Genomic DNA, 17841 nt, shown 5'->3' with positions numbered 1-17841 from the left:
TCGGAACTCTATCCAACTATAACCCTTCTTAGGTTTCAAGCTCATATCCAATTTTCCATTATCAGCATAGCAGCAGTTGGACAGTTACACAGTTTTTGATGGTGCATAATTCATAAAAAAAAAAAAGGCAACGCGCTAGTTGCTGTTGGGCCGTGACTCAAGCAGAAACGTTCATGATTTTCAATAGTATTTGAAATTATAGTAATCTTATTTTTAAAAATATATTAAAAAATTATTTTTTTAAAAAAATTATTTTTGATATAACATATCAAAATAATAATAAAAAAAATTAAAAATATTTTTAAATACAAAAACAAACACTCTTTAGATATTGTCCCAAATAGCTACACTTCCATGTATTTTTTCCTTCGATTCTCTTAACACATTGTGTAATACACATATACTGAATATTTTTTCGATCTCTAAGGAAAAAAGAAAAAGGCCACACACCATTCACACGCAATACACACACAATTTTTATGTACAAGTACAAACTTTTATGTGGGGTTGACATTATATTTTCTAGCCAATAAATAGTGGAAACTAGAAACACTCACTATATTTTATGTAATCATGCATCTTTTTTTTTTTACCAATAATTATTTATAGTTAATGTGTTATTGACAATTACCAACCTCTCTCTTAATAAAAAGCTAGACACTATAATCAATGATGAATCCTAATATTTTCACCAATTAATTATTATACCACTTTTTAAATATTAAGATAAGCTAACGCGATCAGGATCTATAAATACTTAGGTTACCATGTACATGAAAAAACATTTTTTCTCATATTCAACATTTTACTCTTCAACAATTTATTCTTATATTTTTTTTATTTTCTCTTATATTTTTTAGGAATTTAAGTATTGATTAATCTCTCCTTCAAAGATGTATTTATTTTTTCAAGAATAATCAAGTTTAAACACAAAACCCAATTCAAACTCATGGATCTTGATCCAAACTCATGAACAATGAAAATCCAATTTTTATGTGAAATTTTAAGAGGTTTCAAACAACAAAGTTGCTTAAAGACTTGCTTATCTATATTTCGTCTACGGTGGATCCAGCACCCATCTAACAGCGCTCTCAATACCTCTGCGGGCCTTTCAATGTGATGCTTCTCAATAAAGGCTCTTGCCTCGTCAAAAAGGCAAACACGAGCAAGAAGAGATATCATTAAAGTACATGCAATGTTTGGAAACGTGGTTCAACCCGTATTTTTAAAAAATTTATTTTTTTTGTTAAAATTTAATATGATTTATATGTTTTGGATCGTTTTGATGTGTTAATGTCAAAAATAATTTTTTTAAAATGAAAAAAATCATTAACATGTATTTTGACACGAAAAATTATTTGAAAAACACGTACAACCACGTTGCCAAACAAACTAGTGTGCTACCTTAGGTTCCTTAATACATTTGAAGTAAAACTTTCCTTCCTGATCAACCATGCAGGCTGTAGTGCAGCAATGCAGGACAGCTACACACGTGAGTTGATCAATCTCTGCTCTCTGGTCCTTCTCCATCCCGCGGGACAATTCTACTCCAAGCTCACCTTTTCCATGTAAGCTAAAGCCTAATATCATCACAGTCCACGAGATTGCATCCCTCTTCTTCATCCTTTCAAAAACTTTTAAAGCACAATCGACAAGTTCTGATTTGGCTTACATGTCCACAGTAGCGTTTTGAACTATGAGATTAAGGTCTATTCCATTTCCAAGTATCCGTGAATCGCTTTCCCATTCTTACGAGCTATTGTTCTTGCCCAGGCAGGAAGAACACTAGAAACTGAAAGCGAGTCCGGTTTTAATCCATCCATATTCATCTATCGAAACAGTTTCAGGGCCTCATCAAATCCCCCCTTCTTCACGTGCCCGCGAATGATTTCCAAGGTTGAAGAAATCATTTTACCACACAAGTGATCATTGCAAAATCACGTGAATTCTTAATTATGATTTGATTTTAGCATCAAACAAGCGCTAATAACATTGACATGCAGAAATGAGATGGGAGATTGATGCTTATTATGATATATTTTAAAAATGTGTGGGAAAATAAGTGTGCTGGTAATATGTAAATATAGAGTATTCGTATTGTGAACATGTTTTTTTAATATTTTATTTTAAAAGCTATTAGTATGTATTAGGTCAAGATATGATTATCAGATCCAAACTTTTTGGACTTGGATTTGATATACTATCAGATTCAAATCACTTCAAATTTTCTTTATATTTTTAATATTTCTTTTACTTTTAAAAAAAATTTATTAACCTGTTACCGAATGCAAGCTAATAAACTGGTTTTTAATTATATCTTATTAACTGTCTTTTTTTTTAGAAAAAAACTTTTTTGAGCTATGAACTTTATTATATTTAATAATATTGTTTATTAGAACCAATTTTTTATTTAATAAAACAACAACAACAATAATTCTTTTAAAAAAATTAAGTCTTATTTTATTAAAAACATCATAAAAAATTGTAAACTTCTTTTAAAAATTAAAAGAAAAAAGTTAATAAAAAATTTCAATAAAAACTCAATACTAAAAAATAAAATTGAAAAAAAAAGGATCAATATAAACCAATAGACCTAAAAAGAGAGAGCCTATGCACGCGGTCTAGCATGGGTAGTATATTTTTTACTCAATTTTAAAATTATCATTTATTTTCTTTTTTATTTTCACTTTAATTCTCATTCTTTTAATCTTGTTTTTCCTCAACAAATTTGATGAAATTGCCCTTCAATTAAGCCTGAAAATGTTGAAATCACAAAAAAATAAAAAAGAGTTTGTTGACCAAAATAAAAAAACAAATTTGCTTGGTGAATCCACAATGGAATGTGAGAGGGGTTACAATGCTTGGGTTCACAGAGATTATTTCACATGATTTAGTTTTTTTTTAATCTTAAAGGTCACCTAATTTTTTAGAAATAAATGATTTTTTATTTTTAAAAATAAAATTTATTTATATAAAACATAAAAAATATAGATGAATTAGAATAATTTTTTTGAGACATTAAATATAAACAAAATAAAAATAACTGTTATTTTTAACAAATGCTAAATAAACAATCTGAGAGAATAAGCATTAATTTAAATATAAATTAAAAAATTATTTCATAAGAATATATATTAAAAAAGATATTAATTAAAAAAAAGTATTTGTCCTACTTTGAAAGGGCATATGAGCACGGCCCTGCAATGGGCATACTCACAAGTAGAGGTCCTTATTTTTTAATCAAGTAATTTGTTATAAAATATTTTGAAAAACAATAAAGATGAAAAATTGAGGTTAGTGGTATTTTGACATAGAAACCTATTTTCAACATTTTTTTACTAAAAATATTTATAAAATACTTTAAACACCTCGATAAATCCGTTGTAAATGGCTTCAAACAACCCAAAAATCCACCTAAACACCTAAAATCATCATGAAACCAAAAAATGTTTTTAGTTAAGATCTTTCATATCAAACAAAGTGAAGGGCAAAGAATATTTAGGATAAACCATACTTATTAATACCAAAATCGATCTTTTAATAGTCAAAATCGATGTCAATTGGTATTTTCTCTTTCTATCACTAGAGTATGACCATTTTCTCTATCCTCTTTATAATTAAGGATAAAAAATTAAAAAAATAAAGTTTTGAATTAAAATTGAATTTGTAAAAACATCAAAGGATTGAAAGTTTATAATTTGAAAACTAGAATCATAATGAAGATTAGTTAGTTTTTATGGTTAGTATATTTTTTTAGATGGATTTATAAACAAGAAGATTAGTCATTTTTTATGGCTAGTATTTTGTTTTTTGCAAAAGCTTTATTATCTCTCTTTTTATTTTTAAGCGATTTTCCCATTCCTCATTCAATTATGAGGGTAATGAAATTTAGAATTGAAACTTGAATTCAGAAAACTACAAGACCAAATCATTAAAATAATTCAACAAATACAGCAAAAGCAAGGGAAAAAACTAATCCAAATCAATTCGACTGGTCAGTCATAATTAATCAACTTTATCAGTCAGCCTAAAATCCCATATTCTATTGCATCTGTCTACTACTGTCTAGTATATGTATTATCGCACGACTCGCGGGGCTCTAGAACCAGTCAAAAGAATTCACTGGTCAAGGTAAAAAAAAAATGGTAGCAAGCACTAGCGCAGTCGGCGTCCAAAAGGTTTTTTCTTTAGTTTTTTACTTCAAGGTCTATTTACCTAGCGGTTTCCTCCCTAACATAACATATTATTACTTTTTTTCTCCTTTTTTGGTTGATCAGACAGGATCATAGGCTGGCCACAACAATGAAAGCTTGTAGTACTATATTTTTAGAAAGAAAGAGATGATAATTTTCCGCCACAACTGTTATTTTGCAAGCATTCATACCAAGTTACCAACCAATCACGCTGCTGAGTGCTGATAAATGCTGACCATAAATTGGCTGACATGCACCCACAACTTGTTGTTCCATCCATCCTGGGTTTCGGTGGAACAGACTTCCAAGATCGCCATAACAGTAGAAGCAGACAACTTTGGACACGGTAAAGGCAGTAAAAACATGTTTAAACTCGGACAGAAAGGACATGAAAATGAAATGACGAAGAATGGGTGGGTTTGGTTCGGGTTGGAATTCGAGTGGGATGTGTAGAGCACGTGTGGACGTATGAGCCTGGTGGGGGCTCACGGAGGTAGTCGTTGATTTAATAGCATATAAAATTAAGTCATACAGCAGACGGCCGCATACAATTTGGCAGGCAGTATCAGTAGCATTTTCTTGTGCAAAAACGTTAAAGATGGCTTTCTTTGACTGTTAGTTTGTCGTCTTCTCCTTTTCAATTGAAAAGGATCAAACTCTGGTCACTCTTTCTTGTTTGTTGATCTTCTTCGAAGACCAATCAGTTCAACAGCACTGCTAGCCAGCCCATATCCAGATACATCCCATCCATTCACTGTGGATTAATTGGAATCCACCGTATGCATGTTTTATGTTTTATCCTTTGGGTCAAAATTCATAGCTCATCATGTGCAGAAGATATCATTATCACTTGTCTCTTTCTATCCTCATTTATTTTTGTCTCCACGTAGAATAATATGCTCTTGAAAAATAAACTCAATTTTTGGATGTTTGAAGAAAAGAGCAAGCGATCCTTCTGTTAGAAACTAATCGACTGGTTAAATTAAACATAATATGATTATTGTTTGGATTAGAATTTTTTTATATTAGTTGAATTTTGTTGATTATTTAGGACTTCATGCCTATAAAAATACTTATAAAAAAAAGAAAATAGCTAAGAGAACTTAGAGAGAAACACCTAATAAAAATATATATTTCTCTTAATTTTCTTTTTGTTTTTAAGTTTTTTACTTTGCATTACTGTTTTGATATTATACCACACTTACTCTTTTTTTCCACAAGTGATATCAGAGCTTAAGTTTTATTATTTAACATGATTCATCCAAGCTTTCTACTTCATTATCCTAGGTTGATAAAAAACAACTATAAAACTTGGTGAATTAGAGTAAAAGCATCGCTAAGTTCCCAGGATGTATGAGAGACAATTGAAAAAGGCTTTGAGGAGCCTATAGATAAGAGGTCGTGCAAAAGGCACAAAAGAAGGATTAACAAACACTAACAATCATTCACCAATATCTGGATAATGTATCTTTTGAGATAGTGGCCAATACAACCGCTGTCAAGTAAGCATGAGAAATTTTACAAAAATCAAACCAAGGAGCTGACAATGTGAGAAATGTACATCTATAAAAGTTATGAGGTGACTTTGAAAAGTTACATGTGCTTGAATTGAAGAATATTTCAGAATACTTTACAAGAGTATTGGCCATATACAATCCAATAAAAAGATATGAGAAGAAAATGAAAGAGATATGTGTGGTAGAGAAAATCTTACGCTCGCTGCAAAAGAAGTTCTATTATATGGTGGTCGCGATAAAAAAAAAAGTCACAAAATATGGATGTTCTTTCAATCCAAGGTCTTATGAGAAAATTAAAAGTTCATAAGAAAAGAGTCAATACAATTCAAGAGGATGTGGGTGTACGAGTATTTTTTTCAAAGTAAAATGGTTCTGGATATTTACAAGAGGGTAGAGGACATGGACGAAACAAAGGAAGAAGAAAAGGAGGCAGATTTGGAAGAGGAGGTTGTGACAGCCTCAACAGGACAACCGGTTAACCGCATAAAGCAAATCAGTCGACCAATTACACTAACAGTGGTAATCCAAAATCTAGGTTTGATAAATCAAAAGTTAAATGCTATAATAGTTACGGATTGCTGAAGTCCAACCAAGAGGGTTAAGGATAATGCAAATCTAGTGATAGAAGAAGAAAATGAAACCACCTATTACTAGTGCATGATGAGAGAATATAAGATAAAGAGAACATGTGGTATATAGATAATGAAACTAGAAACCATATATGTGGAGACAAAGACAAGTTCATGGAGCTTGATGATGCAATTAGAGGTAATGTCACCTTTACGAATCATTCAAAAATTGTCATTAAAGGAAAATATATGATTTTGATTAAATTAAAAGATGGAAGTCATCCATTTATTGATTATGTCTATTATATATCAATGGTAAAAAGCAGCATATTGAGTTTAAGACAATTGCTAGAGAAGGGGTATGGGAATAAGATGAAAGATCGTATTTTGACATTATTTGACACTAAAAGAGCTATGATTGCAAAGGTAAACATGACAAAGAATATAATGTTCTTGTTAAACATAGAGATAGACGTGCCTAAATGATTAAATGCATGTGTGAAGAATGAGACTTGACTTTAGCATATGAGACTTGGTATGTAAACTTTGATGATTTGGAGATGATGTATAAAAAGAGATTTTGAAGGGTCTACCATCCATTATACGTTCAAATCAATTGTGTGAAGGATGTTTAGTGGGCAAACAATTTTGCAAGAGCTTTTTAAAAAAGTCTACATCAAGCGCTAGTCAACCCCTACAAGAAATATATGTCGATGTTTGTGATTTCATCAAACCATGTTTGTTTGGTAAAAATTATATTTTTCTACTTTTTATTGATTATTATAATAGAAAAACTTAGGTATACTTCTTAAAAGAAAGGTCTAATATGTTTAATTATTTTAAAAGGTTTAAGGTATTAGTTGAAAAGAAAAGTTTATTCTATAAAATCATTTAGGATAGATAGAGGGTGAATTTTGTTATAATAATTTAATAAGTTTTATGAAGATCATGATATAAAGAGATTTCTAATGGTGCCTAGATTCCTACAACAAAATGGCATGGTGGAGAGAAAGAATAGAAGCATCATCAATATGGCAAGAAGCATGTTTAAAATCAAGAAAATGCCTAAAAAATTTTGGGCTAAAACTGTAGATTGTGATAGGTGTCCTACTAAAAGCTTAAATGACATGACTTCATAAGAAGCATGAAGTGGAAGAAAACAAAGTGTTTCTCACTTGAAAGGTCTTGGTAGCATTGGCTATATGTATGTAGATGATTAAGTAAGGACCAAACTAGATGATAAAAACAAAAGGATGATCTTTATGGGCTATGAATAAAAGTTCAAAGGATACAAGCTTTATAACACTAATAAAGGAAATGTGATGAATAGTAGAGATGTTGAGTTCAATGAAGAAAGAACATGAGATTAGAAGGTAAATGATGGTGAGAAATATGACTTCTTACCAATTCTTGATGAAGAGAAGGAAAGATATAAAGATCATCAAAAACCTATAGTTACACCTTCACAAACTCAAATGTGCTCAACTTCTTCTTCTTCTAGTAGAAGCTTAAGTAATGGCACTCCATCAAGTCTATCAAAAAAGATAAAAAGCCTTAATGACTTATATGAGATAACTAATTATATTGATGATAATGTAACATTATATTGTCACCTTATTATATGTGATCCTGTAGTGTTTAAAGAATTAATAAAAAATAAAGAATAAAGAATTCCCATGAATAAAAAGATTGCATCAGTTGAGAAGAATGACACATGAAAATTAGTTCCTAGACAAAAAAAAAAAGAAGCCAATAGATGTCAAGTGGATCTCTAAAGAAAAAAATAACGTCAAAAGAGAAGTAAAAAGGTACAAGGTAAGGTTGGTGACAAAAGACTATAATCAAAATCATGAGATTGACTATAATGAAGTATTTGCTCTAGTTGCTAGATTAGAAACCATTCGATTCATCATTGTCACTGTTGCTCAACATAGATGGAGAATATATCAAATGGATGTCAAATCATCATTTTTTTAATGGTTTTTTAAAGATAAGGTCTACATTGAGTAACATATGGAATATGAAGTGAAGAGATATAAAAACAATGTATTAAAGTTGAACAAAACCTTGTATGAATTAAAACAAGCCCCAAAGGCTTGGTATAGTCGCATTGATGACTATATTTTAAAGAATGGATTTGTTAAATGCCCTCATGTATATGTTATCTATGTAATGATCCAAGAGAGTAGTGATACTCTTATTGTATGTTTGTATATATATGACTTTATCTTTACATAAAATAATCCAAAGATGTTTGGAGACTTCAAGCAAACAATAATCAAGGAGTTTGAGATGACAGACATTGGTTTTATAACATGCTACTTAGGGATTGAGATCAAACAATGAAAGGATGAAATCTTTATAAGCCAAGAGAAGTTTGCAAAATAGATTCTCAAGAAGTTCAAGATGGAGGATTATGCAAAAATGAATACTCCAGTTGAGTGTAGAGTGAATATGTCAAAGAATGATGAAAGGGATAAGATAAATTCTACAACATTCAAAAGCCTAGTTGAGAGTTTGAGATATTTGACATGCATTCATCCAAGTATTGTTTTTGGAGTAGGACTTGTGAGTAGGTTTATGAAGACATCAACCATGATACATTCCATAGCATTAAAGCGAATTCTCTAGTATATCAAATGTACTGTTGATTTTTGTTTGTTCAATGGTTATTCTAATAACTTTGAGCTTATGGGTTATAATGATTATGATTGGACTGGAGATATGAATGATAAAAAGAGTACTATGAGTTTTTTTTTCTATAAGGAAGACACAACATTCACATGGAGTAAAAAAAAAAACAATCTATAGTTACTTTGTCAACATATGAAGCTAAATATATAGCTATTAAATCATGTGTTTATTATTTCATATAGCTAAGAAGATTATTAAAAGAATTGTGAATGCCACAATAGAATCCTACGGAGATTTATATGGACAACTATTAGTCATTGCCTTAGTTAAAAATCCAGTTTTTTATGACAAAAATAAGCACATTTACACAAAATTTCATTAACTAAGAGATTGTATTACAAATAAGGAAGTTGAAGTCAAGTATGTGAAAATATAAGACGAAGTCGCAGATATCTCCACAAAACCTCTAAAAAATAATGTTTTTATCAAAATAAGAGATATACTGAGAGTTATGAAGAAATTAACTTTAAAATGGGTGTTGAAAATTAAAATTGATTTCTGATTTTTCTGAAGAATTGAAGAATTAGTCCACCAATTGAGAACCGACCAATTAGATTTAATAAATTGGAAGACCGATTGAGAAATAATCGACCGGTTCAGTCGGCAGAATATAATTCTTATTCAGATTATGATTTCTTTATATTTATTTAATTTCTTGATTATTTTGAATTTTATACCTATAAAACACTTGTAATTTAGTATTATTAAATAATATAAAAAGAAAAAGGAAATATCTAAGAGAACTGCTTTGATTTATACCACACCTATCATTCTTCCACCACATGTTGCCATTATAGTTTTGCTGTTTTGTTAAAGAAATTATGCACTTTAAAGGACACCAAATGTTCAAAAGGGTCTCCTTTCTTTCTTGCCATCATCAGTTTTTCCTTTCTATTTTCTTTCATCTAGTTTATAAAACATTCACAGCAGATTGCTAGTTAATTCCCAATTAATGCAACATAATTAACGTGATGAGAAATTTTTAACAAAGAGAAGTGTGCATAAAATATTCAAACAGAGAGATGGAAAATTCAAACCCTTTTCATTCAGTTCTTTTGTATGATCTAACTAAGTATCACTAATTTTACACAGTACAGCAAGGGTGATAAGAACCCCAGAAAACAAGAGAGACTAGAAACAAATCCATGATCATTTTCTTGATTTAATATTGATCTTGGCTTTTAGAGAAGACTTGCTATGATTGGTAGGTGTTGAATGAAGGTGTTGTTCTTGAGTACTCTTTTGTGTCACTTTAGACTGAGATTTCTTACTTCTCTTCATTCCAAAGGAAGAAGAAAGCTTCCTCTTTTCGCTCTCCCTTATTGACTCCAACTTTGGTTTCCATTGGCGTGACCCAACAAGCTGCGTATAATCTTTCTCTAACTGAGGAGTAGTGCAAACCCTGCTTGTTGGTGTACAATTTCTTGAGCTCTCATCTTCTTCACTCTCCTTGACTTTACCTTCCTCCATTAATTGTGATAAAAACTCATCTGATACACGTATCCTCAAACACCCATTTGGAGATTTTTGAATATCAAAAGGTTGGCAAGTAGCTGCCTTTTTTAGAAACGCATTTCTTGAAGATGATGGCTGAGGCTGTAGCGAGGAGCTGGCGAAGGAAGCTATAGTGACAAAAGACAGCACAGATTGGAAGCAATGTTTAGGTAGAAGAAAGTACTTGTGGCCTAATTGAAGCAGGTCATTCTCAGAAAGAGCTGGGATCTTTTGGCCTATATAGAATGAATCTGAATGGCAAACCAAGTGTTTAGGAAACTCTACCATTAGCTCAGAAACATAGATTGGTCTGTCATAGATCTTCACTAGCCCATCCGATCTTATAAGCTTGATTGTACCTGCCGGTGGCTCAGACTGGATTTGCAAGCATGATATAGGATTGCCCATCAAATGAAAACACCACGGGATGATTTGCAGATTCAAGAACCTTATACCCATTTCCACACGAACCAGCTTTAAAGGTAACGATAGAGAGAGACGTATGTGAGATGAGTAAAAATATATGGTTCACTTTTGGTTCATTAGTAGATGATGATTAAATAGCAACAAGTGATGAGAAAGGAGAAAGGTTTCTTTTTTATTTCTACTTGTTAGCTTTGCTTTACCTTTTGAGAGGTGGATGGATGAGAGTGTTTTTATACAAGAAAATTGGGTTTTTGAGAAAGGGTAGCTTGGTTTTTAGTGAGAGAGGGAGACAGAGACAGAGAGGGAGGGAAGGAGGGACGCAGACGGCAGACCCTGGAAAAGCCTTTTATTTTTTAGCACAAATTAAGTACTTTGCATTTGTTTTTGTTGTGTTTGAAACTTCGACTACCAAAGTTTGACTGGATCTTTTTTCTTTTTATTTTTCCATATCCTTTTCACCGAACGCCAATTGAGGCCACAGGAACGTTTTTGAAATTTAGATCCCGCCTTTACCACTAGGTTTAACATAAATCAAAGAACCTGCAGATTCTCCCTCCCTGCTCCTTGCCTGGGGCGACCCCTGACTAATTTTATAATAATCACATTATTTGTTATTATCATCATCATATCTTATACTTGTTTAGCAGGTGATCTTCTCTGACTCCAGAAAGGGCGACCCCTGTTTCTCACAAAGAAATCGGCTACTCGGATTAGGGTTCTTTTACCGTTTCAACACACAGTTTGGTAAATTTTTTGACAGAATAGTATAAAATAACATGACTTAAATACGATTGTGTTTTTGAATATTAGTTTTGTATAAAACTGTTATTGTTAATGACGGTTCTTTAGTTAAAAAAACAAAATACACGTCTCATGCAAGTTAATTTACATATACAAATGTCAACCAAAATATATTTATGAAAATCCAATGACCAAGATATGAGATTCAAGATATAATGATCAAGAAATAGATAGATTGATGTGGCGTGAGAGAAATAGATGAAAAACAAAAGGAGAAAGAAAAATTGGTACCTAATTATATACTGGGGCTTTGTTTTCAACACACCTAGACAATTAAAAAGATTTCGATGAGATAATTCTAACTATATCTTAAAAGATCATCAAATAAGATTGTAATTGGTTAAGCATTTTGTTTGGAATTAATTTATGGTTAATGTTGTTTAGAGATTTTGTTTAGGGTTAATTTATTGTTAGAATAGTTTTATGGGCGTTCAATAAAAGATTATAATTGTCTCGTCAAAATATTATCAGTTGTGTTAAAAATAGAGCCTGATACATCTTTGATAACTTATTATTTTTTTTTCATTTTTCATTTTCTTCTTTTTCTCTTCTATCTTTCTCTCTTACCTCGTCAACTTATCTTCCTTTTCTTTCTTGGATATTGAATTTTAAATTTTATCTCTCATGTATGTGAATTAATTTGCATAAGACATGCATTTCAACTTCTGTCTAAATAGTTGTTATTTCTCATTGTGGGTTGCATAAAAAATAACATTTAGAAATGTGGTTATGTTTTAAATTATACTATTTTTTAAAAACTTTTATAACCTATGTTATTTTTTCAAAGCTTTAAACAAACAGTGTCATTTAAAAAAAAAAAGATCCCATATCAGTAGAAAACATAATAATCTTATGGACTCTTACTAGGCAAGACTGGAATTAAGGTAATATTTCAGTTCAATTAACCAAAGGCATGGTCAACGGTCATAGTCTATTTTTTTATTATTATTATTATAAATGAAGATCTTGAATTCAAGGTTTTTTGGAAGGATTAAATTGTATCGGGAAATTGATATTTTAGTTCATGGCAAAAAGAAAAGGAAAAAATAAAACAGATGGCAAAAACAAAAATTTTAGTAGAAAAAAAGCTATTCAAATTTAAGATTTCTTAAGAGAATGGAATTCTAATACTAATTAAGTTACAGATCATTGATTAAAAAAGATATATTGAACCGATATATATTTAGTAATATATTTAAGAACACTGCAGAAAATGCCTTAAACTTGAAGTTACAAAAAAAAGGGAAAAAAAGAAGAGATCGAGATCCTGGTCCTGGTGAGCAAACCCAGAGCATATTCAGAGGCATCCGTCCTTCTACTCTATGTATTTGTCGTTTGCTTGCATGTCGATTTCTACGTTTCTCACCTTGCCATGAATGTACGGTCCATGCTAATAAAACTAGATTATCACATTACATCGGAATACTTTTATATATTTGAATATAACTTTGTAGATAAACAAAGAATATCTCTTTTTTCTCTCCTCTGTGCTCCTTCATGTGTTGCCGTGTCTGAGGAAACGGAGACAATTACAGGCCACAGATCTCGATCAGTGTAATCATCCCATTGACCATTCTCTACGAAGTTACAGAGAACTTCGATATATATTATACTTATCAACATCCTAGGAGTTGTTCCTGGATTTCACAACAATCAAAAACTTTATCCTGTATATATATATGGCAATAAACAAAATTGAAAATCACCATTAATCGAAGCACTTAAATGCAGGGTCTCCCTTCGATTCTTTATTTATGCTATTAACGGGGAGTAAAAAAGAAGAGAAAGAAATCCAGAGCGAGTTACGATAACCATAGAATGATACAAATTATGTATGTGATCAGGCATCATGACAAAAAAAAATAAAAATACTAGGCCCTCCTCCATGCCTGAGCTCATGCGCTAGGTAGAACAATTCGTGCTTTAATTTGTTTTAACAATAAAAATGATTAGGATCGATATATTTGTGAAAGATTCCACGGGTTATAGGGAGCTGGGGATGAGGATGGCGTAGCAGCATGGTGGTTTAGAGCTGGTTATACATCCACCATCCTCACCTTTATTTATTGCCGATGCATGGGATAGAGAAAAAGAACTTTTCCTCCATCGAAATTGAGACCCCCTCGAAGACTCTCTATTAATAAAATTATATATGTTTTTTATAATCACATGTAATATATCTTAAATTAGGCTGCTACATGGTATAAAAATAAATATTAAGTGAATGAAAGGAAAGGAAAATTGAACTTTACCATGATTTTGATATTTATTTAAATTAGATAATAGAAAGATAAATCCAATAAGATCTTTATTTTTTAAAAAAATCAGTTATCCAAAAATTAAATATACTGATATAAGACCGAAAAAAAATATGTGGATGTAAATAATTAGGTGTATATATATAGATTCTTCATGAGACGGTAGGCATATCCGGCCCCCACCCTTGTCCGAATCCCCCAACCCTCTTCCCATCACGTTAGGTGCTCTTGAGTCCTAGTTGAGAAAGTGAGATTCTCATAATTAAGTTTGAATTTTTAAGAGACTAAAATCCTTAAAATCTTACCTTTCCAGGCCATACCATTTTATATAAAAAGTTAGAATATTAAATTTTTTAAATTCAATTCTAATGAATAGATTACTATGTAATATATATATATATATATATATATATATATATATATATATATATATATTAAATTATGAAGTTTGATATAGAAAAATTGGTTTTTAGATGTGTTTTAAATCATTATTTTTCACGGATATATGATCTGATTTCTCAAATATAATGAAAACAATAATAAATATTGAAATAGATATTTATACTCTTTGATGAGTAGTTAAGGGTATAAAATTTGAGGGGCATTTTGAAAAAAAAATATATTTTTTTTAAGTATAAATATTAAATCACTTTAACATACACAGGTTTCTAAAGTAAGATCTTGAAGTTTCTATGCTTGATTCTATTAGATTATTTAAAATTTTTAATTTATATTTTAGGATGTTAGTTAGGTTTAAAATTATTTATATGAGGACTAGAATGAGTCACGGAATTTTGTGGAACAAGTTGAATTATTTTTTAAGGATATGCAGTTTTGGGAGACTAGTAAATTAGGATCTTAAAATCCTGATTAACTGGTTGACTTGTTAACTTGATGGTTTTGGTTGACTGGTTTGTCAATTTCGATTAACTGGTTGATCAAGCAGTAGAGGTTGATCTGTTTTGTTAGGTTCAGGGATAATGTTTGGGATCAATCAAGTGGATATGTTTTGATTTTATAAGTACATTTTAGTCTCTAATCTACGAGTTCTAACCTTTGTATGATATATGCTTCGAGTTATTTTTAAGTATTTTTTATATTTGTTATGGGTTCTAATAATGTTCCTCCTAGCGATACCAAGTGATCTCTAGTTCCACACATGTTAATCTTGAGAGTTCGTGTTTTTTTAATTTTTTGGTTAGCATACCTTACTTATTTCTACGAGAATTTCTTTTTATTATGTCTTATAAAGTGTTTTATTATTATACTATTTTATTTAAAGTTTGGATTTTATACTACAATAAGTATTATATATTGTTATTTTTTTTTATTGATTTTAAAGAATATTTTGAGAGTTGATGAATACTATAAGATTTTATATAATATGGTTTACAATAAATACATTTAAAGTTTAGTTTAGATGAGGTGCTGTCATGATACCGCTATTACGTGACAAAGATAATTAATTATACAATCAACACAATGTACAAATAAGATAATGAATGAAGCTAGTCAGCAGTATTGACATATTTGGTTGGTTTACAAATAATCAAACAGTAAAGATCAGATCACAGCGCCATATGCAACACAGACGACTAGTTAAACAGTGGAGCATAACAACCAGTTGCACACTGATCAAGACCGTCGATGCCTTCCGTGTTTGCCACACTTCAAGAATTAACGTTGCGTACGACAAGGATTTGTGTCCCTCTCGAGTCTTGACACTTGAAAAAACTGAGATCATTGCCAATTTATTTACGCAAGGAAAATCCTCTGGATACTGGAAAAATCAGTGATGGATTTGGGATTCATTCAACTGTTGACCGTGTTCATGTTCCAAGGTGGAATAATCTGCTTGCACGCTGCATTTCACTTTCAAATAATCTCTGCAGAGAAACCAACATGAAGCTCCCGAGTTGGTCCAATTCTAACAAAAAAGAATATTGATTCTGAAAAAATCAAAAATTAAGAGAGTGATCTGTGACCTACAAGGCTAGCCTCCCATGCGTTTCAAATCAATGCTACTGGTAATTGAATTTTTTAAAAAAAGGTTTTTATAAAAATTGGTAAATTCTAAAACTATATGTCATTATTTGTAATAAAAGTATTAAAATATGATAAATAAAAATGTTTAGAGGGTATAATTACCCTTGAATCGTAAAGGGATAAAAACTTTTTATCCATTAAAATAAAGATATATAGATTTCAGAATATTAACTAATTTAAAACTAAAAAACAAATATTTTTATTCCTGAAATTTAAAATTCTTTTAAGTTATTTATTCTTTTAAGTTATTTAATATATATTTTTTATAAACATACTGATTTTATAATCAGAAAGTTTTAAATCCTTCTATTAGAACTGATTTTAAAGGTTTTTATTATAAGTATGAGTTGTTTAAATTAGAAAGAAGAAATTTAAAATTATTTATTTATATATCTTGAATTTTAAGATATTATTTTAGAATGACAATATAAAAATATTACTGGCTTTCATTTAACTTCATTATAAGATTAAACTCGGACGTGTGATGAAATATCATCTATTATTCAATTTGGAGCTTTAGCTTGGTTGATTACTACTCTTATTTGTTAAATTATCATCTACGATTCTAATTTAGAGAGCCTGCAAGAAAAATATTATACACACACACACACACACACATACCAATTTGAATGTGATTATCCAACTTAAGAGCTAATCAAGGACTTAGTTTTGATGCATCAAGAATGACCTGAATACCAAAAAAATAATATATCTGTGTTTTTATTTTTAGAATATGTCAGTTAATATTTGTTTTGTTTCGAGACTAAAGCATAGGTCACTTAATTCAATATTAGCATCCTAGACTAAAGCATAGTCTCAAAACAAAACAAACATCAATTGACATATTCTAGAAAAAAAAAAAACATAAAAGACACCTAGAACCAAAAGAATAGATATATTATTTTTTGGTCTATCACTAAAGCATATGTCACTTTTAAAAATAATTCAATATCTGGCGTGAATTACGGGACTCCAACTTTTAAAAACAAGTACATGTACTTTAGGAATTCTTACAATCCATTATGTCAAATTTTATTTTAATTTAAATAAATGTGTGGACTCTCAAAATCATAATAATTAAGTGAAATTATAAGATGTGGTATGTATAAAATAGAAACATTGATGAGGTGTTGTTAAGTAATAAGCTGTGGAGAATTTATTATTTATCTACACCTAATTTATTTTGGATTACAACAGTAATTTATAATGTATTTTTTTTAAATTTTTTTTAATTTTTTTCTATTTTTTTCTTAAAATTATCTTTGTCAATTTTACTTTTTTAATATTGAGCTGGTTAAAAATTTCACATTGTAATTTTTTTCTTTAAAATACTGTAGATTGTTACGGTGTTTTCCTACATGGTTTTTCTTTTTTTTTTTCAAAATTATATTTGTCGATTTTATTTTTTTAATATTGAGCTGATTGAGAATTTAGTTTTGTTATTTTTTTTCTTTAAAACATTGTTGATTACTACAGTGTTTCTCCACACGGTTTTTTTTATGGTTTTCTCCAAAATCATCTTTTTCGATTTTATTTTTTAATATTAAGCTGGTTAAGAATTATAGTTACAATATTTGAGGGAAGCATTGTAGCTTTCCTCGCAAATTACTGTGGATTGCTACAGTGTTTTTTCCCACATAGTCTTTTATGTTTTTTTTCTAAAATTATCTTTGTCAATTTTTTTTTTTAATATTAAGCTGATTAAAAATTATAATTACAAGTAAGGCTAAATCATGTGGGGAAAATATTGTAACTTTCCTTACAAAACACTATGGATTGATACAGTTTTTCCTCATATAGTTTTTTTTTCAGTTTCTTTTGTGTTTTCTTTTGTTTTAATATT

General features: G+C 30.0%; 1 protein-coding gene across 1 annotated transcript; it reads right to left on the bottom strand.

Moving 5' to 3' along the window:
* Positions 1 to 10122: 10122 nt before the first annotated feature.
* LOC133682290 (uncharacterized) lies at positions 10123 to 10926 on the bottom strand. The gene has a single exon (XM_062105574.1). It carries the CDS (start codon positions 10924 to 10926, stop codon positions 10123 to 10125), a length of 804 nt encoding a protein of 267 aa, XP_061961558.1.
* Between the last annotated feature and the right edge of the window lie 6915 nt (positions 10927 to 17841).

This window comes from Populus nigra, chromosome 1 (genome assembly GCF_951802175.1).
Source record: "Populus nigra chromosome 1, ddPopNigr1.1, whole genome shotgun sequence".
In the NCBI taxonomy this organism is placed as follows: domain Eukaryota; kingdom Viridiplantae; phylum Streptophyta; class Magnoliopsida; order Malpighiales; family Salicaceae; genus Populus; species Populus nigra.
The sequence above is the reverse complement of the archived record's forward strand: the minus strand, read 5'-3'. Positions and strand labels throughout refer to the sequence as shown.